At 45.7% G+C, this 22633-nt stretch overlaps 1 protein-coding gene across 2 annotated transcripts in view; it reads right to left on the bottom strand.

Moving 5' to 3' along the window:
• Positions 1-4762: 4762 nt before the first annotated feature.
• SPPL3 (signal peptide peptidase like 3) overlaps positions 4763-22633 on the bottom strand; it is a 139752-nt gene continuing 121881 nt past the window's right edge. For both annotated transcript variants that reach the window (XM_024257214.3, XM_054528331.2), the window contains 5 exons: positions 10009-10115; positions 9381-9544; positions 8408-8607; positions 7279-7388; positions 4763-6050 (listed from right to left, as the gene is read on the bottom strand). In XM_024257214.3, the coding sequence (XP_024112982.1) occupies positions 5979-6050; positions 7279-7388; positions 8408-8607; positions 9381-9544; positions 10009-10115 (653 nt within the window). In that variant the 3' untranslated portion in view covers positions 4763-5978. The remainder of the gene's footprint in view (positions 6051-7278; positions 7389-8407; positions 8608-9380; positions 9545-10008; positions 10116-22633) is intronic.

Consider the following 22633-nt stretch of genomic DNA (forward strand, 5'->3'; position numbering starts at 1 on the left):
AAGCCTTTCAGTGTGTAGAAGAAAATTTCAAGACCCTAGGTTGGGGAAATCACCCCTCAGCAGAGGGGAGAGAACCAGTATTCCTAATGAGGAACTGGGAGCTGTGGTGGTTTGAATAATGACAGCGTACAGATCTAATGATTCTAACCGTATTCCAACTCTCTGAGCATTGTGTGTGAAATATATGCGAACACAGTAAACCAGAAGAGCGCCTCATATTTACTCAATACTTTCTATGAGGCACCTTCATCCCTATTTCAGATGAAGCAGCTCAGACTCAGGGGGCTCCGTCCCTAACCAGAGCCCCATGGTGGCTGTGGGGGATGCGCGCTGACAAACGCCTTCACATTCAGGGCACCACGGAGAGGTCTTCCTCCTGCCTCTCACTGTCCAGGTCATCTCGCATACTCTGCAAGGCCTTACATCACTGAAGACTGTTTTTTTTGGCTTTAGCTGCTCTATTGGCTAGAACAACTCTTCTTTCCCAATTTCTTCTGTTATCTGTTTTGGCAATTCATTGTTCAGGTTAAGAAGTGTGGAGTCACTGTGGAGTCCCCAACCCCTGCATCCAATCTGGTAGCAAGTTCTGTTCTTCGCATCACCCTAGTCCAGGCCACGGCCCCTCTCACAGCGACTGCCCCAGACAGAATGCCTACACTCAACGGGGGAGGGCCGCGGGAAGTGCCAGGAGGCACAAGGGAAGGAGGAAAGGTGGGGCCGGGGCTCCTGGCCAGATGGCGGTCTTGGGGAGGGCGGCGCTGCATTCTACCCGCCGTCAAGCCTGCAAGGCCATGACTCATCCGTGCGATGCTTCGTCATCTTAGTTCCTCCCTGCACTGGCAAGCCCTCACAGCCTCTTTTTCTGAAATTGGTTTCTGCCTTCCCCGGGGAGCTGGCACAGGATGTGTTACTGTCTACCTGGGGAGAAAAACCCCATCAAGGCACGACAGCAACCGAAAGTGTGAGGAAATTCAATCTCCAGTGGCAAAGGCTCAAACACAAAAGCTAGAAGCTCACGTGGTGGCTACACTCCAGCAGCTCCAGGTGGGCAGAGTGAAAGGTGGCAGCAGAAGGCTGACAGGTGGTCCGCCTGGAGCGAGGCTCTCTGGTGAGACAGATCAACTGGTGTCGGGATCCCGGGGCTGGATTGCTTGTCTTCAGACATTTGGTTGAATGCAGTGACCGTCGTGCTGTCCCTGTCTCTGTCCTTCCTGTGGACACCCACTTCCTGTCTCCCATTCCTCACAAGCGCAGGCCTGCTGCCCACTGCTTGGCGGCTTCCCCACTCCCAGTCTCTCAAGTCCTGCTTCCTCTGCCTAAATGGTTCCCATTCCTCTATCATCTTTGGATCTGGTGAGAATCCCAGGCCTCCACGGGGGCTGGAGACAGCTCGTGGGCTCAGCTATTTTGGAACCTTCGGAGCCTCTGTTCGCCTGCAGACAGGTGGCATGTTTTACAGGTTCTACTCAACAGGAAAAAGATGTCTTGGAACTTAAGAGAAAAACAGGTTAGGCAGACTCCAAATGAAAGGAACCAGAAGCGAAGCGGAGTCTGCCGCATGAATTCTTAAGAACTCAGGTTATCTAGGAGCTCTACTGCACGCTAAAGTGCTCCTCCGTAAGTGCTGCAGAGTTAGAATCTTCACAGCCTCCCTGCAGGATGTTTGTATGAATCTTCACAGCCTCCCTGCAGGATGTTTGTATCAAGCACCTGCTAACCACTGGCTCCGTGCAGTAAGACTTCCGAAACCTGTAGTGAAGAAAGATCAATGCGCTCGGGGCTGTAGACTTTCGCTTGTCTTCAGACATTTGGTTGAATGCAGGCCTGTGTCCACCAGGAGCACTGGGCTTCTCCTATGCCAACTTGCTTCTCAGCCTTCTCTTCGTTGGCACATCCCGTCCAGTGATACAGGATCCCCAGCCCAAGCCTCTGCTATTTACAGCAAGGCCCAGTGTTACGGACAGAAGGCTGTGGATTCTACTCTTGAACGCACTGTGGCATCCCTGCGTGACCATGTGTGGGAATGGCTGCCACAGCCCCTCCCCACAAGCCAAGCATGCTAAAGCAAGCCCTGCACAGACCGCAGGAGTAGGGGGTCAGGATGTCTGGTTTTGTTCACTGGGGGGCCCAGTGCCTCAAGCTTCACTGAAACATGACTGATTGCCTCTAACGGACAGGAAAGGGCTCTGGATTCCAAGGGAAAGGCTGAGGAGGAAACAGATGATGGCTGGAGCGGGAAGAGTTTTGTGATGGGAGAGGCTCTGCGCATGAGACAGTTGGAATCTGAACCTGCAGAAATTTGAGTTTAGAGTTTTGCAGATAGAAAGCACCCTATACATTGCAGGGAATAGGAATAATTTCTGCATTAAAAAGTCTTACCTGGTTTATCCCTTCCAGAAAGAGGAAGAAGCTTGAGTTGGATGACTCGATCTGCAGTGCTTCAGCTGACACGTGTTAGCAGCCATTGTTCTAGAAATGATTTCACTGTTGGTAACTGCTGAAGAAATGTGATTCGGTGAAGTGGGGGAGGCTGTCCCGGCCACTGTGCACTGAAGACCAGAAGGAGACCGAGATGGCTTCTTTCTGAGCCTGTACTGCTGACATAGCTCTGTAGAGAAGGGGGTTGTATAAATGATGTCCCTAAGCCATGTACTCCCATGTATAGACACGACTGCTGCATTCCCAGGCTCTGACGTAAACGCTAGGCTTTACAAAACAGAAACGTACACGCAACATGGGATCTGGTGAGTAGTAACGTGAGAGCTGCTAAGCAGACACAGCAGGTTCTATTTTTAACTTGATTGGCAAAATGGAACTCTATTCCCCTCCACCCTCACAGAGAACGAGTACTTTTGTTTTTCTTGTGGGTGACCTAACTTACCTGTTTACCCAAGGCCTGTGAGCCTGCTACAAAAGTAATTCAGACAGTAGCTTAGTCCCAAGCCACCCTGGTTTGAACCATTCCTATGCGGGGAGCTGTCACTGTCACATTCAGAAAGGGTATGCACTGTAATGACAGCAATGGAACACACTAGGCTTTGGACGGACTTTACTGTCGTATCTTCATTAGCTCAAATTAGAAAAAAGAGTTATTAAAAAGCGGGAGTTCTGGTAACAGTCTCTTTGTGAGGAAAAAGGACTTCAGATCAGTGAGGAAGGAGTCTGCTGAAATTTCATGAACATGCCATGCCTAATGCAGCAGACTTCCTAGAAAACCCCTAAACCATGGTATTTGAGAAAACAGAATAAGAGGCGGACCTAAGTGTATCAGGCAGCGGGGAGCAAACAGGGACTGGAAGGGAAGTCTAATGTGTGCTTTAACTGCAGCCCACCCACTCAACCCTCCGAGACAAGCAGAGTATTTGCTGTTTCTCTGCCAAAGTTTTAAGGGAATGTTTTAAGGGCTTTGAAGATTAGCAACTGGAATCCAGGGTACATTCACAGCCCTGTGTGGGTGTTTCCCCCCAAAACCTGCACAGAAGTGAGAATGACAAAATAATGATGTTCCTTCTGTCTGGAATTTAATTTAATTTTCTTATGAAAACAAAGACAGAAAAATTAAAATGACCCACTGCCAGGATAACATTTCTTCTTTTTTTTTTTTTGAGACGGAGTCTCACCCTGTCGCCCAGACTTTAAAGTGCCGTGGCGCAATCTCTGCTCACTACAACCTCTGCCTTCCGAGTTCAAGCGATTCTTCTGCCTCAGCCTCCCAATAGCTGGGATTACAGGCGCCTGCCATCATGCCCAGCTAATTTTTGTATTTTTAGTAGAGACGGGGTTTCACCATGTTAACCAGGCTGGTCTCGAGCTCCCGACCTTGTGATCTACCTGCCTCGGCCCCCCAAAGTGGTGGGATTACAGGCATGAGGGATAACGTTATTTCTACCCATCACTGGCACTTGCCCTTAATCCGAGTCATTTTGGAGCCCCTCCCTGTCCCTGGGCCTGTTAATTAGCTATATGCATCCTCGAGGGCTGAGAAAGAAGGGAGAGTCCGCAAGTGGATTTTTAGTCTTCACCCAATGCAGAGGCAGTTTTGAGTTCTGTGGACAGCAGAAGCTTCAGTTCTTTGATGTATCTATGACTGGGCCAGAGCTGCAGGTGACCAGGTCTGGGGACAGACACGGTCTTCCCATCAGTCTTCCAGAACAGGGAGGCGATGGCTGGGAGCTCTGTTTGGTACCAACAACCAAAGTGAAGATTATGTGACAAAGGCTACAAAGGAGTCATTTATTAAAAACAAAACCCCAGAAACCCCTCAGCAGGATCTGATGACAACAACAGAGGCATCCAACACCCTGATTGCTTCAGACTCTGTTGACAACAGGATGGGTGCCCCCTGTGAGCTCGATCCACAGTGACTTCAAGCCACAGTGACACAGCACACTAGTTCATTACACAGGTCAAGACAGAGGCAGCCACTAGGGCGGGGACCCTTGGGGAGAGGCTGGGACTCAGGGCTCTTCTCCAGCCTTTGTTGTCAGGCATCCTCATGCCAACCGCAGGCTTCTCTTTGCCTCTGAACAATGGGCACCTTCTTACCAGGCAGGGGCTGCTTAGGTAAAGGTCAGCAGACCTAACACTAGTTACTCCCAGAAATCTGGGCTTGCGGCAGAGACCACAGCACAGGGCCAGGCTCTCAGGACAGAGCAGCTGGTTCTTTCCCCAGTTCCTGGAATTTAGGGCCCATCTCAGAGGGGCATTTGACATGTGTCCCCAACACCCGGTTGTCACCACAGGTAAACCAAGACTATAATCACAACAGCAAGGACAGGATTGTGTTGCTTTTTTCCTTTTTTTTTTTTTTTTCTTAAAGGAGTGAGGGCATGGAAAATATACAGCACACCAATGAAACAAAATGTCAAAAAAAATACAAAAAAATAGAAAATAGAAAAATGTATTTACAAGTAGTACATTACTATGATGAGAAAGCACAAAGACACCTGCTGCTATAATACATGCATTGGCTTGAGAAGAAACTACGGAACACCCTGCGAGGGAGAAGCCTAGAAAAGAAAGAAAGGGCCAAAAGGTTTGAACTCTTCATCCCTAATTTGCTACACTGATCAAAACCAAGGGCGGGCTCCTAAAGTTCATGAGTCTATCAGCACAAATGCTCTACTGGTTTGTAACTGCGGGGTCAGTCGTGAAGGGGAAGGACAGCAGCTTATCCATATACAAGGAAGCCACAGGAAACTGCTCGACATGCTCAAAACGACAGCAAGCCCCTGTCAGCTACACAGCGTGATCTTAGCAGGATTTCATTTTTGTTTATTCATATATATCTATGTGTGTGTGTATATATATATATGTACGTATGTATAAAAACCGTGCCCTTGTTCACTGCCAACACATCTGGGTGGACATGAACTCACTACAACAAATTCTTATGCGGATGTTGTAAGAAGTCACTCAATGTCTGTGGATTTAATAAGTCACTTCACACCACAGAAAATATTTAATAAATCCAAAAAAAGGAAAGAAGAATATAATGACAGAAGAGCTTCTGTCTCAGTTCTCTGAAACTGAGTCCCCCATAGGAAACTGGTCCCAAAGTTCTCGAGGGGTCACTGAAGAAACTTCGGTTTACTAATTTTTTTCATCCTTTTAGTGTTCAAAAGTTCTAGAAAGACTCCTCGCTGTTTTCAGTTTTTAAACAGTCAAATCTCCATCTCCCCCACAAGGTAACAGTCTGGTGCAGATCCATAAAAACGTGAAAGGAAGGCGCGCCGGGGAGAGGCCTGTCCCTCTTGGAAGGGGCCCCACCTCTACATCCGCAGGAAGAGAAGGAACCAAACATGGCTCCAGCACCTCTCTCCTACAAACGAGCTCCCTTTAAATGCCAAATCCAGTCACACGGCAGTTCCTTAAACACAGGTACATTTCTGAGTACCAGGCCAGCTCTAAGAGGAAACAAACCATGAGTGGAGAGAAAAGGACTATGATGGCCATCTGGTCACTTTCCACGTGATCCATCATACTTCCAGGAACCGGGAGCTGCTGGACTTGGAGTGGAAAGGCTCAGACCACATCCGCCGGAGGTCGCCCTGGGAAACGAGGGACTTTCTAAGTTACAGATTTAAACACGAGGCACACACGGCTGTCTGATTCTTAAAAAAAAAAAAAAAAAATTTTTTTTTTCCCCCGCCAGATATGAAGTCTTCCTATATTGGCCAGGCTGGTCTCAAACTCCTGGGCTCGGGCAATTCTCCTGCCTCGACCTTCCAAAGTGCTAGGATTACAGGCGTGAGCCGCTGTGCTTGTCCCCTTTCTGATTTTTTTTTTTTTTGAGATGGGTTCTCACTCTGTCACCTAGGCTGAAGTGAGTGCAGTGGCGAGATCTCAGCTCACTGCAACCTCCAACTCCTGGGTTCAAGCAATTTTCTTGCCTCAGCTTCCTGAGTAGCTGGGATTACAGGCACTCACCACCATGCCCAGCTCATTTTTGTGTTTTTAGTACAGACAGGGTTTCACCATATTGGCCAGGCTGGTCCTGAACTCTTGACCCGCCTGCCTCAGCCTCCCAAAGTGTTGGGGTAACAGGCGTGAGCCACCATGCGCACTGCCCCCTTTCTGATGCTTGATCTGAGATCAGATTGCTTCTGTGGGAAATCAAAGAACATTTAAATCTTACCCATTCAATGATCTGAGATCAGATTGCTTCTGTGGGAAATCAAAGAGCATTTAAATCTTACCCATTCAAAAATAACCTACTATTTTTAGGAAGACTCCCTAGAAGGGGTGCTTTTAGGCTCCCTGAGCAAGAAAGGGCTTTTATCTACTCTCTAGAGGTAGTGAGTCAAGTGAGCTGGGCAAGTAAGTTGACCTCTATCTGCTTCCTCATCTGTAAAACGGGGCTGAGAACAGACATCCGGGAAATACTGTGCTCGCTAACTCTGCTTTTATCATGTGCTGCCTCAACACTATTCAATCTTAATTATTCCCAAACTTTAATGTGGTGTTAAGCTGTTAGGTGGCGGGAGGGCACTGCTTCGAACAGAAGCAGGAAGTTCCCTCAGCTGGGCTCTGGGGCTTTCAATTAGTTATTCCTCGACCAGGTGGTGTAGTGGCCTAGCTCATCAGCATTTTCTGTCAGTGGCTGCGCGAATCTGGAAGCGTTTGCTAACGCCAGGGTAGTGCACACACACACAAACAGTTGAGATCACAAGCTCACTCAGGGGCTTAAGCAGAATCACCTCCAGCGAGGAGAGTGCAAACCCAGGCACAGGCCAATCCAAGTTATTGCTTTCACAGGTTTATAACTGCTGCTCTCACCTTTAAATAGGCCATCGTGAGGAGTGGCAATAAAGTAAATGGCACCAAATAGAGAAGGGCGGGCTGGGCGGCCCGGTGAATGCGAGACGCCACAGTAGCAGTGAGCAGGCCTGTGAGGAGAGAGAGGCATCTGTGAGACAGGAGAGCGAACCCGTGTCACCTGGCTGCTGCTGGGCAAAGTCCTGCAACTGTACAGATCTAACGTGCTGTCGTCCATTGTATGGTTGGGGTGTGAAACGCCCAGCTTGGGCAGTTGAAGAAATGTGAATCAGCACAGCTTTAAAAAAAACCTACAACTCCAAGGACACATGACTGACCCAAGTCTCACTCCTTGCTCAGGTTCCTGGGTTCAAACCCTCCCTCCAGCCCCGAGTGTGCCTCTGTCTGCTGTGATGCTGGACTTGGGAGGCAGAAGACCTGGGTTCAAGTTCCAACTCTGCTACTCACAATAGCTAACATAATGTAGTTCAGACCTTCCACCTCTCCGAGCCTCAGCTTGCTCATCTGTCTAATGGGGATAATGCCACTTGCCTTGCCCCTCTGAGTTTGTGGGCTGAAATGAACCGCATGTGAATGAACTGCTGTGGGACGAGGACAGTGCTGGGGTTGAGGAGGAGGTACGGAGTGCAAGAGCTCCTTTCCAGTCACTGTGCGGGAGCAGTTGCATGTGCGGGCAGGTTACTGCTTTTCCCAGCCCCATCACAATCATCTCCTGTCTGCCTACACATGAGCTGGCTACAAAACAGCCTAGGTCAGAGTGGCAGAAATGTAGAACTAATGAATGTAAGTATCTATTGAATAAAGTAGGAAATAAATATGACAGTCATTCATTCAACTCTAGAGGAAGATTTAAGCACAGACTAATCCACTGCACTGTGTGCTGTGTGTCCTTGGCTTTGAGGACTGACATGCTTTTCCTACAATGTTCTTCAGATACACAGCTGGAGAGGGAACTGGCCTATCCAGTACACAGAACACTTAGCATCTCACTGGCCAGGTTGTCTATTACAGCACCCAGAATTCCTGCTCTCCTTCCATCCAGTAACTGTAGCTAGAAGACCTGATTTAATTCCAAGGGTTGGAGGACAGCCAGAGCGAGGATCATCTGCAGTCTCTCTGGTTCTCTTACCTACAAAGTATCCGATGAGGGTGCAGTGAAAGTAGGAGACCTTCTGCATGCGCCCGGAGATGTTGGCAGGTCCAGGGGCCCCACAGGAGTCCCCACTGGCTTGTTTTTTGTAGTTGTCATAGCGAAGGACAAAGCATAGTAGGAGACCAGGCATAACGATGTCTCCGATGCCCAACATGGAGAAGTGGCTGCCAGTGGAGCTGGAATGCAGTTTCACAGGTTAGTGATGTCACACTCTACAATCCAGTTTCTATTCCTTTTGTGCAAAGTTTGTTAGCTTTTTAAGGAGTCAAAGAGCTTATCTGCATGGTAGATGGAAATCTCTTCTGATGGAACATTAGTTTTAAGAGTGTAGAGAGAAAACTCTTCTGATGGAACATCGGTTTTAAGAGTGTAGAGAGAAAAAGCTGCAACAGTACTGGCACTAGAGGTCTCCATCTGGCCCCCCGTGTTTCAGGACAGCCCCTTGGAAGTGACTGCTGAAGTGATTTGCATAAGTGCTGCTTCCTCTAGAAATGTCAAACAATTCATCATTTGTGAGACATTCACTGTTGAGACTTCAAATAAGCACCTGGCTACTATTACAGGTGGAAGATTAAAGCAGCACATTCATTCTGCCAAGATTATATTACCAGGAGCTGAATGATTCTACCATTAGAACTGATTTTTATAAATATCTTACAAGTTAAGAGGATCGAGATTCTCCTAACTCCCTCCAGCCAAATCTAAACAGTGGAAACAGCAGTAAGGCATGGCTGTTTGCTGACATTAATCAATAATACAAGGCAGTGCCTGGATCACTTAGTGATCATTCTTGGCAAGCCAAGAATCTCATCCTCATTTCCTCTTCTGCAGCATGGAGATAATGACCCCAGGTTGGGATCAGAATGCTGATGACATAAGAGACTGACCAGGGCCGGGAACAGATAGGCACAGGAAGACAGTGTGGTCCTGTCATAGCATGAGGTCCTACCTTGGGAAGACCAGTTTTCCAGGCAGAGACAGGCGAGGAACATCACGCCCAACATTGGGCCCCAGGTGGAGCTTCCGGGATAGAACGTCAAGGGGATTGTCAGCCGGCTGAGTGGCCACCTTCACCATGACATTGCTATTGAAGATGTAGGCTGAGAAAAATACCTGCCGAGTTGGAGAGATGCCTTTAACAGAGGGAGTTGGAAGCAACCTGCTTTCAGCATCAGCCCTCCTTGCTCTTCAGAGCAGAGTCTCAGAATGCTGTGACTGCAATGCTTTCTTTGACTGTATGATTTGAGAAAATCGTTGCTCTTCCTGTGTACTTGCCAATTTCTGCACTCTCCACACCCAGAGATTACTCCCTGACAGGGTGGCCCCCACTGCAGTGAATCTTGTCAGCCTGTTACCTCTTCTATCCTAGGAGTCACACACACACACTACCTACTGTACAACTTTTCAGCAAACAAAAGGATCAGACTGTGCACCCATGATACAGTTAAGGACTGGAGAGAGAGTGATCGGCAGCCAGGCAAGCCCGACTTTAGATACTTCCAGTTAATAGTTTTCAGGAGTGAATGCTTCACTGCAACACAAAGAAGGGGAGGGGCTCCAAGGACATAAACGCTTACCCAAAAGACATCATAGATGAGAAGCCCTGAGAGAAGCAGGCAGGAGACCTTGAGGCTCGGCAGGCGGACGAAGGCGATCATGGCGACACAGAGGCCCATGGCCAGTGCTGGGGAGGAGACAGGATACAGCAGACAGCAGTCAGTGTGGACTCCAGGCTCATCCTCTTTCCACAAGCTATGCCCCTTCACAGAGTTTGCAATTCCCTCAAAAATCAGGCAGCCCTAAGCTCCAGCTTCAGAAACTTACATGCAATTGGTGCAAAGCACCCACTTCTTCAGCCTGTTTGGACTTGTGGAATTTGGGGTGATTGCTTTCCTCCTGCTAGACATAGTGCTCGGCTGTTGGAGACCCAGGAAACCAGTCCGAGACTTCCAAGCTCTCTCTTCCCTGGCTTTCCTCCAATGTTGTGGATGTGCTGTCCTTGCTCCCTGCTTTAAAGTGAACTCACACCCTAGATAGCACCCCTTTCATTCACCTGGAGGCATCAACCCAGCAATTCATTAACTGCATTATAGAAAACTAGAGAATACAGTAAAGCAAAATAAAAAAATTACTTTCCCACTTTTCAGAGATTACCACTGTTCAATATCTTCCTAGAATTTTTTTTTTTTTCTTTTTGGAGATGGAATCTCACTCTATCACCCAGACTGGAGTGCAATGGCACAGTCTTGACTCACTGCAACCTCTGCCTCCTGCGTTCAAGTGATTCTCCTGCCTCAGCCTCCTGAGTAGCTGGGATTACAGGCGCCCGCCACCACGCCCAGCTAATTTTTGTGTTTTTAGTAGAGATGGGGTTTCACCATGTTGGCCAGGCTGGTCTCGAATTCTTGACCTCAGGTGATCCACCTGCCTTGGCCTCCCAAAGTGCTGGGATTACAGGCGTGAGCCACTGCACCCAGCCAAGAATTTTTTACATACTTTTTTTTTTTTTTTTAATCTAATGAGATCACACAATCTGTTCCCCCCCTCTACCAAAGCCAACAACCCCCAGTTTCCATTTGGGTGAATTTTCACCTCATTTAATCAAATTTCTCTATAGACCCCAAAACATCTTTTGCAGATCATTTGTCCGTGCTGGTTTCCAATCTGGCATAGTCCACCCCACCACTTTTATTTTTTTTGAGACAGGGTCTTGCTCTGTCGCCCAGGCTGGAGTGCAGTCATGCGATCTTGGCTCACTTCAGCCTCTGCCTCCTGGGCTCAAGCAATACTCAGCCTCCTGAGTAGCTCCTGAGTAGCTGGGACCACCGGCATGTACCACCACACCTGGCTAATTTTTGTACTTTTTGTAGAGATGAGGTCTTGCTATGTGGCCCAGGCTGATCTCAAGCAATCCTCTCACCCTGTTCTCCCAAAGTGCTGGGATTACAGGTGTGAGCCACCATGCCCAGCCTAAAGTCCTTTTTTTAATGACTTGCTGAAACTGGAGTCATCTGGATTTTTCTGGTGCTTCTCTATTGCAGTGGTTGGCTTTTCCTCTATCCCATATATTTCCCATAAATTAGATGTTATCATCTGAGCGCTCGATCACTTCTAGCAGGGCTTTCATCCCTGCTACTCCACTGACACTGCTCCTGGGGGCTTGCCAAGGATCCCCTCATTGCTAGACACAGTAATCGACCTGTCCTCCTCTTACCTGACCTTTAGGCAGCAACCCGCCCAGCTAATGGCTCCCTCCTTCTCCCTTGATTCTCAGGACAATGTGCTCTCCTGTTCCTCCCCACTCACTGTCCTTTTCAGGCTTCTCTGGAGCTCCTCTTCAATTCCCAGAACTCCGCGGGCCTTTCCTCATATCTTTTCCTCTCTCAGTGATCTCGTCCAATCTCAAGGCTCTTGAGACTATTTTATATGTCAACTCACACATTTTAATTTCCAGCCTGAATCTTTTCTTGGAGCTCCAGACTCATACATCCTGTGGCCTAAGGGACATATATACTTGGCTGTCTAGTTGGCCTCTCAAATCTAACATGTCCAAACTCAGCTCTTAACAGTGTAGTCTTCCGTCTCCAAGCATTTACTCTTTGCTTCCAATTGTGCAGATGGAAATCTGTGATGTCGTTTTTGACCCCTTTCTCTTTCTTTTACACCCTGCCTGGCTTAAGCCGCCATCCTCTCCTGGCGTGCATTGCTGCAATGACCTCCTCCCTGGCCTCTCTGCCTCCAACTTAACCCCTAACAAGTCTCTTCTTCACAGGGCAGACAGAAGCAGCTTCTTAAACCCTAAGGCAGCTTTTATGGGTCCCCTAGCTCAAAACTCTTAAACAACTTCCCACAGAGTAAAAGCCACAGCCTTCATACTGGCTGACAAGGTCCTGCTGTGACGGTGACCCTTCAGGTCACCTCCTGCTACTTCCTGCGCCAGCCACAGCAGCCTCCTCACTCTGCCCCCCATGCCGCCGCTTCAGTGCTCTGCATTTACTGTGCCCTCTGCCTGGAACAATCTCCTCCCAGAACCCAGCTGGCTCTGCTCCTCGTCTTTCACAGTTCCTCACTCAAGTACTAGCTTCTCAATGACAGGTGGACTTTCCTGCAATTATATTTAAGATTATACTTCCTGCCCTTGTCTTATTTTTCATTTCTCAACATCTGATATACAAAATTTCTTCTTTTTTTTAAACATTCTCACTGCCCTCAACTCCAGTGAAGGTTCCCCGAGAGCATGGCTCAGTGCTCACCCCTGTAGTCCAGGGCCTGGCAGGTACAGGGCCTCTCCCCTCCTTCAGCTCTCTTCCTCCACTATTCTGCAAACACAGGTTTGATGAGGACACAGAGCTGTTGAGGAACTCTTCATGGGGTCTTGGGGTGGGATGAATGTCCAACTCCCTGGCCAGGGACGGCACTCTCCACTGTACAGCCCAAGCCCTCAACACGCATTCCTGTGGCTCTGTTTTCTAGCCAGTTCAACACAATTCCCCACTCTCCACACATACTGTGTTCTTTTCACGCTCTACACAGAAGGTCCTGCCCCCGGCTCCTTCATCTGGAAAATCCATCCTCATTCTGAAAGAGCCAGGTCAGGAGTCCTTTCTCAGAGTCTTTCCTGATCCAACCAGTCAGTTGCTGCTGCTTCTTTTAGTTTGTTTTTTCGAGATGGAGTTTTGCTCGTTGCCCAGGCTGCAGTACAATGGTGCAATCTCAGCTTACTGCAGCTTCCACCTCCTGGGTTCAAGTGATTCTCCTGTCTCAGCCTCCTGAGTAGCTGGGATTACAGGCATACGTCACCACGCCCAGCTAATTTTTGCATTTTTAGTAGAGACACGGTTTCACCATGTTGGTCAGGCTGGTCTCAAACTCCTGACCTCAGGTGATCCACCCGCCCCGGCCTCCCAAAGTGCCGGGATTACAGGCATGAGCCACCGCGCCTGGCCCAGCTGCTTCTTCTATGTGATGTGCCATAGAACGCTGAATGTCTCTCAACTCACTCGTCCATTCTATGACCGTGTGAATATTTATACACTGGTGAGTTTATTCCCGTGCTAGCTGACCACGTGCTCCTGGGAAACAGAAACCATGTCTGATTCTTTCTGTGGATCCCTAGCACTTGACAGAGTAGACATTCAATAAATACTTGCTGAATGAATGCAAAACTGTGTTCTATTAACTTCAAATTTCAAATTATTCTAAGAAAAGTAAAAAGCCATATGAACAAATATATTTCATTTTCATAGAACTGGTGGTAAATTGTCAATATATGTAATAAAGTGGATAAATATAGCAGCTTGGCAGACCCTGGACACATCAACTGAATTACTATTTCATGGGTTCCTACTGTGTGCATAGTGCTAATATAAACACAGAGGAGAAAAAGCTGCCTCATCCCTACAACTCAGAGGAGTTGGAAAGACAGTATTCAACCTAGGAAAAGCAAAATATATATCTTCATCTCCACCATCATCACTGTTATCAAGCACTCACTGAGTTACAGGGTGAGCTGCAGTGTGAGTTCTGGAGAGATGTGGTCAAGATCTAATTCCTGACTTTATAATCATATAGGATGTTTATTATACTAGGGTGTCCTTTAATTTTTAAATAAATTCATAAAACACAACCAACCTGGTAAAATGTATACAAATGCATGTCATTTGAAATGAACCCAATGAAATGTATTAGTGAGGCTTGACAAAGCTCAGAGCATTCAGAGCTGCAAAGGGATGACTGAAGCATGATGTTTAGGGCACTGAGAGATGTACCCAGAGCCCCTGCTCTGACCAACAAACATGCATATTTGAAAGGATGGGACCTCCCATGATCATCATCTTTAGGAAACAAAGATTTGGTTGTGTCATGAGTCAATAAACAGGACATTACCAGGGAGCAGCTCATCCGGCTGGAGGAACAACAGTGGTCAGCAGTACGTGGGAAGCCCATCGGGCCAGAGCACAGGTGAGACACAGGTTTGTGTATAGATACTGGCTAGGGTGATCTGTTCATGGACTTACAGGTGAATACATGGAATGCAAGGCATCAAGGGCACAAAGAAAGTAACAGAAGGCCTAGGATGGACAGATGGGAGACAGGAGTCTGTGGGGAGTGAGAGTCAGAGGACTGAATGATGCAGCTCACCAGCAACCAAAAGAAGGGCAGGGAAACAGACTGGACAGAGAAGCAAGAGGCCAGGCTCCTCGGGGTAAGTTTATTCGCCTCTGTGACACATGCAGACGACCTGTCCCTTCCTGACCTTTTCTTTTTGGAGATGGAGTCTTGCTCTGTCGCCCAGGCTGAGTGCAGTGGCACGATCTTGGCTCACTGCAACCTGTGCCTCCCAGGTTCAAGCAATTCTGTCTCAGCCTCCCGAGTAGCTGGGACTACCGGCGCCCGCTACCATGCCCAACTAATTTTTGTATTTTTAGTAGAGATGGGGTTTCACCATATTGGTCAGGCTGGTCTTGAACTACTGACTTCAGGTGATCCGCCTGCCTCAGCCTCCCGAAGTGCTGGGATTACAGACATGGGCCACCGCATGTGGCCCTTCCTGACCTTTTCTACTCAATTTACCATAGAATCACTTCATCCTAACTGCACAGGAGCCTTGAAAGGTCACAAGGTCTAAGCATCCACCTGCTGCTTTGTCATTCATCTCATGCTAATCCTCCTCCACCTGCGTCTAAACTAAATATGGAACAGACTGCTCAGTGACTGGGTTTTCCATGACTCCAGACAGTGTCATTCTATCCTAACCTTCCAAATAAGAAAGTCTGGGTTCATCTTCAACACCTCACAGCCTCTCATCATGCACATGAAATCTGCAGCCATTCTGGGGTGTTATTCTTTACTGTTACTGCAGACCTTGCTCACACCTCCACCCACTTCCTACTTTGCTGTGTCTCCTTTCCCTCCCTCCCTCTTACTCTTTCCCATGTACTGTTCACTGCCACTGTCAAACATCTGTTCACATAATTTCCTGCCTTAAGGTCACCAGGCTCCCTTCTCTGATGAATCAAGTCTAATTATAAAGTTGCATAAACTCAGGAGGCACAACCTCCACAGAGCGGAGCTGAGCACCATGCTGGCTCTGCCTTGGCATCTGTCTGAACGGGTTCCTATTCCTCAGCCTATCCCTTCTCTCCATCTGCGTTAAGCTGAACACCCTCTTTCCAATTAGAGCATCTAGGTCCTCCCCACTCTAGTCTAAGTTCCGTGTATGAAGAGGCAGAAGGCATCCTTTTGACTGTCTCAGAGAAGGCTCTTAGAAGCATGTGGAATGAATACCACTCTGACCCAGCGAATACTGCCACAAGCGATGTCATATTCCCAGAACATGCTCTCAATCTAGTTTGCCTGCCTTTCATTCTGTCATTCAAATAACCCTTAAAAAATCTTACCTCCTCCTCAGGGCTTTTCAAGGCTAAAGTGAAGGGAGGTGCTCTCTTTCCCTTGCGGCTTTAGACACTCCTGAGACTCTTATAGGTTCACCAACACACTTAACTTTCGGTTAAATGTACATTAACCAAAAGTGTTGGGGGAAGTAAATGATTAATCTTAGCCATTTAGCTAGAGTTATTTTCAATTTATCACTGATATCTCTGTATCACATTGTCTTCTACAACTAGTGGGTCAGGGACAAAGACAGTGACACCAAACCGAGCTCAAATGTTCTCTACGAGGATGACATAACCTGTAAGGTTTCTAAGCAGTGCTCACATTCGCGATACAGGCTCTCTAGATATCTATGCCCTGTGTGGACTCAGTGCACCAAGAGTGTAGCATTTTATTTATTTATTTATTTAGAGATAGAGTCTCACTCTGTTGCCCAGGCTGGAGTGCAGTGGTGCAATCTCAGCTCACTGCAACCCCTGCCTTCCAGGCTCAAGTGATTCTCCTGCCTCAGCCTCCCTCCCAAGTAGCTGGGACTACAGGTGCATGCACCATGCCTTGGTTAATTTTTGTATTTTTAGTAGAGATGGGGTTTCACCATGTTGGCCAGGCTGGTCTCCAACTCCTGACCTCAAGTGATCTGCCCACCTCGGCCTCCCAAAGTGCTGGGATTACAGGCGTGAGCCACCGTGCCCGGTTGAGTGTAGAATTTTAAAACAAAATATCAATTGTTAGATTTCTGGCCCTAAACATGTTCTACTCTAGGTTAGTAGCAATTGCTATAAAACGAGGGGACTGAATCAGACATTGGTCAAGACTCTGTTAGTCCCTGAACTAGGCAGGGGATGGACTGTAAACCAGGTTCTATGATCCTTGATCACTAGGGGTGTGTACTCAATATTCATCAGCTTTTAGCTAACATACCATCACCCATAGGTCGAACTCTTTCAAGTCTTCCCAAATTTGAAAGGTTAATTTGCCAGATGAAACTGAGAGTAGATATAACAGCCCTAGACTTCAGTTCGGGAAAATCCTGAAGTCCATTCTTAATGTTAATACTTCTTAGTGTAGCCCTGAAAATAATTTATTATCCTGTTTTCATTCTAAATTAACTTCAAAGAACAGACTTTAATTAAGAAACGCTAATTAAAAAAAAACCCAGCCATCAAATATCACTGCTTACAAGATGATTTCAGATTCTGCAGAGAAGTCTGAAAGATAATATTCATGGCAGACAGCAAAACACTACAGTGTATTACACAATATGGCTAGAAAGCTAGACTACTGTGACAGCAGAAAATAAGTCAAACACTAGTCTGAGAAACAAACGAAAAGCTCAAAGGCTCTCTATGAGGAAAAATTCCATCCTTGGTCACAAGGGCATTTCAACCAGTGCAAACTGGCAGGACGAAGAGATCCGTGGATAAGTAATACTGGGAAACTGCAATAATGACAGAAAAATGTGGTAAAATTCTAATTAGGGTTTCGGGGAACCTCACTGAACACTCAGCAAAACTTTTCAACTATGAAGTGAATTTTCCAATGGAAATGTACTTCTGATAGCAGCCACTGGGGAAAAAAGTTTGTTCTTTATGGCCAATTTTCTATTAACTGTACAGTCTAGAGGAAGGGACTCGCATAGTAAAACAGACCCTTCAGTATGTCTTGTCTTACAGAGAGGTGCTCACCCCATTCCTCCTTTAGTGAGTCTGATAAACCCATCCCAGACCTGTCTGCGGAAGTACAATGAAGAAAATTCTCCCGACTTGCTCTAAAGTGTATGTTTCCAATGGCTGTGAAAAGAATGTCCCCTTCTGCCATGCTGAACTTTTTTTTTTTTTTGGTAATATACTATTAGTAAACAGGCATTTTTTTTTCTGTTCTCTGCAATGCTAAGGTAGGGCAGAGCTGAGGGTAGAAAGACCACACTGCTTATTGTTTTGAGAGACAGCTCATCTTTTTTGGGTCAGCAGCTTAGTAAGCACTTTAAACCCTCAGCAAAACATATAAATAGTATCATTGTGTCTGGATACGTGAATAAAGAGGTTCAAGAAAGGAGAGCCATCAAAAAGTTAGCAGTGGGATTACCGAGAAACTCAGACTACATGGGGGACTGAGACTTCAAGGTAGTTAAAATATCATTTGTCATAATATGGGCTTTGCATATGCTAGCATTGAAACTAATCATCCTGCTTAGGTGATTACTGCTTTACATTACTTTAAACCAGTAGCACCTGGTGCTTTCATCGTCTCATTCCACATTCGTTTAGGTGGATTTAAGTGTATCATTATAGGGGTGGCCTCTTCAATCTGTCATTTAAAGACACCATCATAAAACAGTTTCTCTTAGGAATATGTGGTTCACAGTCATCCAAACAGCCAACTTACATGCACTGAAAAAATCTGGTTTAGATTCTAACCAACTAACTGGAATTTCTAAATAGTTTCTGCTCAGAAGTAACAGCAGGAGAAACATCTGCCTGTTTCCTCATCAGGAAGCCACTGGACTAGGTAAGATTTAAGGGATATAATCATAAAAGAGGCTATGAGATTGATTTGGACTAAAATTTATTCTCTGTGCCCCAATAATTATCATGATCAAGATTCCTTAATATTGTATAATATATATTTTTAAAAGATTAGGTTTTACTAAAGTTTTTCAGAATCCCCTATATGCTCTGTTTATACATGAATCACTTCTTCCCTACTTTAAATTAACAAATCATTGTTTGCAGAATTCAACAAGTGCTACTCTCAGGAAAAGTCTAATGCACACAGCTGTCACTTTATCACTCTTAATAATAACTAGTCCTTATACAATCAGCACTTACCCACCCTTTTACCATAAGCTGGGCAAGCAACTTGCTGTATTACTTTGAATGTAACGTCATCAACTTCCGGAAGCACTGAAGTATCGTAACACAAATCACAAGCTACTGAAAGCACTAATTAATACTTGATTTGGGAAATCAGGTCTGGTAGCCATTGCATTTCGGACTGCTTATATGCATAGTGGGTTCTCTAGTACTGAAGCAAACAATCACAGCACATGTTTTTATAAGGGAATACAAGATGCTAAACAAATGACCAAATCTGTCAGAATCAGCAAAGGTGAATTACTACACAGACAGGCATGGGTGATTTTGACTTTGCCTTCCCTGTCTGCGTCATCAAAGGTCTGTATAGTCTAGACCAAGTTACTATACAAACTCAAGGAACTGTTTTAATAGCTTGGTATATGGTAGACACTCAAAAAAAGCATTGAATAACTACTATGAAAACAGATTTACATATTTATAAAAAATAAAAACATATTTAACATTTTATTTCCAAAATGACTGAAAAGTAATTTTTTTTTTTTTTTTTGAGACGGAGTCTTACTATGTTGTCCAGGCTGGAGTGCAGTGGTGTGATCTTGGCTCACTGCAACCTCCACCTCCTGGGTTGAAGCGATTCTCCTGTCTCACCGTTCCGAGTAGCTGGGATTACAGGCGCACACCACCACACCTGGCTAATTTTTGAACTTTTAGTAGAGATGGGATTTCACCATGTTGGCCAGGCTGGTCTCGAACTCCTGACCTCAGGTGATGTGCCCGTCTCAGCCTCCCAAAGTGCTGGGATTACAGGCATGAGCCACTGTGCCCGGCCTGAACAGTAAAATTGACAGTTTCTCTTTAGATGTAGCAGTTCTAAGAAAGTTCCCACATGCATTTACAGAGTCACCACCATGCTCAGCATACAGAATGGTCACATCACCCCCCAAAACCCCTGTGTTTTTTCTTTATAGTCACCCTACTCCTCCACACAAACCCTGCCAACCACTGAGCTGTTCTCCATCACTATAATCTTGTCTTTTTAACAAATGTATTTTACAATTGTAAGTATAACTTATATTTGTATGCTTTACAATTTGCAATCCACTTGCTAGTTAATTTCCACAGAATACTCAGTTTCTTATGACATTTTACTAACTAACTTGACACACAGACATTTCAAATCATTGTACTGGTCAAAGTCACTTATGAGGAAAAAAAATTCCTAGATGCAGAAGGACAAGTTTTCTGTTTTCCTTAAAGTTTAAAATTTATTTCTTATTAAGATGATTCTGATTCTGGATCCAGAAAAAAAATAGTTTACAATAATTTTTGTCAAATTCTATCCAAATTGACCATGAATAGAACATCCTTGGTTTTGAGTTAATTCATATATTTGATGCAAATGTCTTCTAAAAAAAAATCCAAACAATTACTTAAGCCCAGGAGCTTGAGGTCACAGTGAGTTAGGATCAAATCACCTTATTTGCAGCCTGGACAACAGAGCAAGAACCTTTCTCTAAAACAAATTAAAAATAAAAACCTCAAACAATGGACCAAATACTATGCAGCAAACTTAAGATCAGTCATACAAAGTATATGTAGCCTACAAGATCAGTACTTAGAAATTGTTTGACTAACTTAGCTACTCCAAACTTGAGGCAGTGGACAGTAAGCATCACTCTGGGTGGCTCTGGGCTCAGACAATGATGAATATCAAACCCATCACCTCTGAGCCAGCCCCAGAGCTGCAGGGAAACACTGCCTGATGGAGTGCAGAAGAGCCTCCCAGACCCGGCACTGGTTCCAAAGAACTCTGTCTCCAAAGTCTGGAGTAGCTTTGTGGTTATTTGGAGTAGGTAACAGGAATAGATGCAATCCATACCTGTACCCTAGATTTTCAAATTCTTCCCTTAAAATTTCTTCGGAATTACAAGTAGTATAGAATTGACTGTCTTTATATTTTAACCTTCTTCCCTTTGGAACCACCAAAAGAAAGGAAAAGGTAATAGTTTACAATCCCTTTTAAAGAATTTTACTTTGTGGGGCAGAGCAGTTAGATAAAAAATTTTTGAGATTACGAAAGTGAACTGTGGAAACGTAAGGACTGCATATAAAGGAAGTGAAGGCCAGCTGCGGTGGCTCACGCCTGTAATCCCAGCACCTTGGGAGGCTGAGGCGGGTGGATCACCTGAGGTCAGGAGTTCAAGACCAGCCTGGCCAACGTAGCAAAACCTTGTCTCTACTAAAAATACAAAAAAAAAAAAAAAAAAAGAAAGAAAATTAGCAAGGTGTGGTGGCAGGCACCTATAATCCCAGTTACTCAGGAAGCTGAGGCAGGAGAATACTTGAACCTAGGAGGCAGAGGTTGCAGTGAGCCGAGATCACGCCACTGCACTCCAGCCTGGGCAACAAAGTGAGACTCCGTCTCAAAAAAAAAAAAAAAACAAAAAACTGGAAACAGAATGATACAGTTTAAAAGAAAAGTTTAAAAACATCTCAAGGGGCTGGGCCTCGTGGTTCAGTACATGCTTGTAATCCCAGTGCTTTGTAGAGATGCAGTCTCACGATGTTGCCCAGGCTGGTCTTGAACTCCTGGCCTCAAGCGATCCTCCCATCTTGGCCTCTCAAAGTGCTGGGAGCCAATGCACTGGCCCCATCCCAGCACTCTGGGAGGACTGCTTGAGGCCAGGAGTTCAAGACCAGCCTAGGTAACATAGTGAGACCCATCTCTATAAAATAATAATAAAAAAAATTGGCTGGGTATGGTGGCTTGTGCCTGTAGTCTCACCTACATGAGAGGCAGAGGTGGGAGGACTGCTTGAGTTCAAGAATTCGGTAAGCACTGATCATGCCACTGCACTCCAGCCTGAGCAACAGAGTAAGGCCCTGTCTCCAAACCAAACCAAACCAAACAAAAAGCCGGGGGAGGCCACGCACAGTGGGTCATGCCTGTGCACTTTGGGAGGCCGAGGCAGGAGGATCGCCTGGGCCCAGGAGTTCAAGACCAGCCTGGCCAACATGAAGAGACCCTGTCTCTACTAAAAAAAAAAAAAAAAAAAAAAAAAAAAAAAAAAAGGCTGGTCGTGGTGGCTCACGCCTGTAGTCCCAGAACTTTGGGAGGCCGAGGCGGGTGGATCACCTGAGGTCAGGGGTTCGAGACTAGCCTGACCAACATGGTGAAACCCCATCTCTACTAAAAAATACAAAATTAAAAAAAAAAAATACAAAAATTAGCCGGGCATGGTGGCATGTGCCTGCAATCCCAGCTACTTGGGAGGCTGAGGCAGAATAGCTTGAATCCGGGAGATGAAGGTTGCAGTGAGCCAAGATCACACCATTGCACTCCAGCCTGGGCAACAAAAGCGAAACTCCCTCCCCCAAAAAAAAGGTTTTAAGGGAAAAACTAGGAAAATTATGGGTGATTTTCAGAAACAGCCTCCAAGATTCCAAGATGCTTTGGTGGTAAGTATGAATTCTACATAAGGGGTCTGTGGCTGGGATGAGCTAGTTCTCTGAACCTTTGTTTACTCTTTTGAAAATGGGAACAAACAGCAGTACCTACTTCAAAGAGTTGTTCTGAGGATTAAAAGAGATAATCCATGTAAAGCACCTAGCAGATTGCCTAATCCATAAAAAGCACTCAATTCATCCTAGGTATTATTGTCATTATTATTTCATCCTTACCATCAATGAAGAGAAATTCTCATATGCTACAGGTTGGAGTATAAACTACTATCTGAAAGGCAGTATAATAATAGGTATAGATTTTTTTAATGCAAAAATTCTGTTCCAGGGATTTCATGTCTAAGTATTCATCCTTAATACTCTAAAGTTATTGAAAAGGATATGATATACTTTTATGTAATGATATAGACATGTATTTATATCATTAAAGTATATGATGTATATCACATACATAATGCAGGTTATATATAACACGTTATATTACATATACTACATATATAATATAGAGCATAATATGATGCATTATATT

The sequence above is a fragment of the Pongo abelii genome, chromosome 10, assembly GCF_028885655.2.
Source record: "Pongo abelii isolate AG06213 chromosome 10, NHGRI_mPonAbe1-v2.0_pri, whole genome shotgun sequence".
In the NCBI taxonomy this organism is placed as follows: domain Eukaryota; kingdom Metazoa; phylum Chordata; class Mammalia; order Primates; family Hominidae; genus Pongo; species Pongo abelii.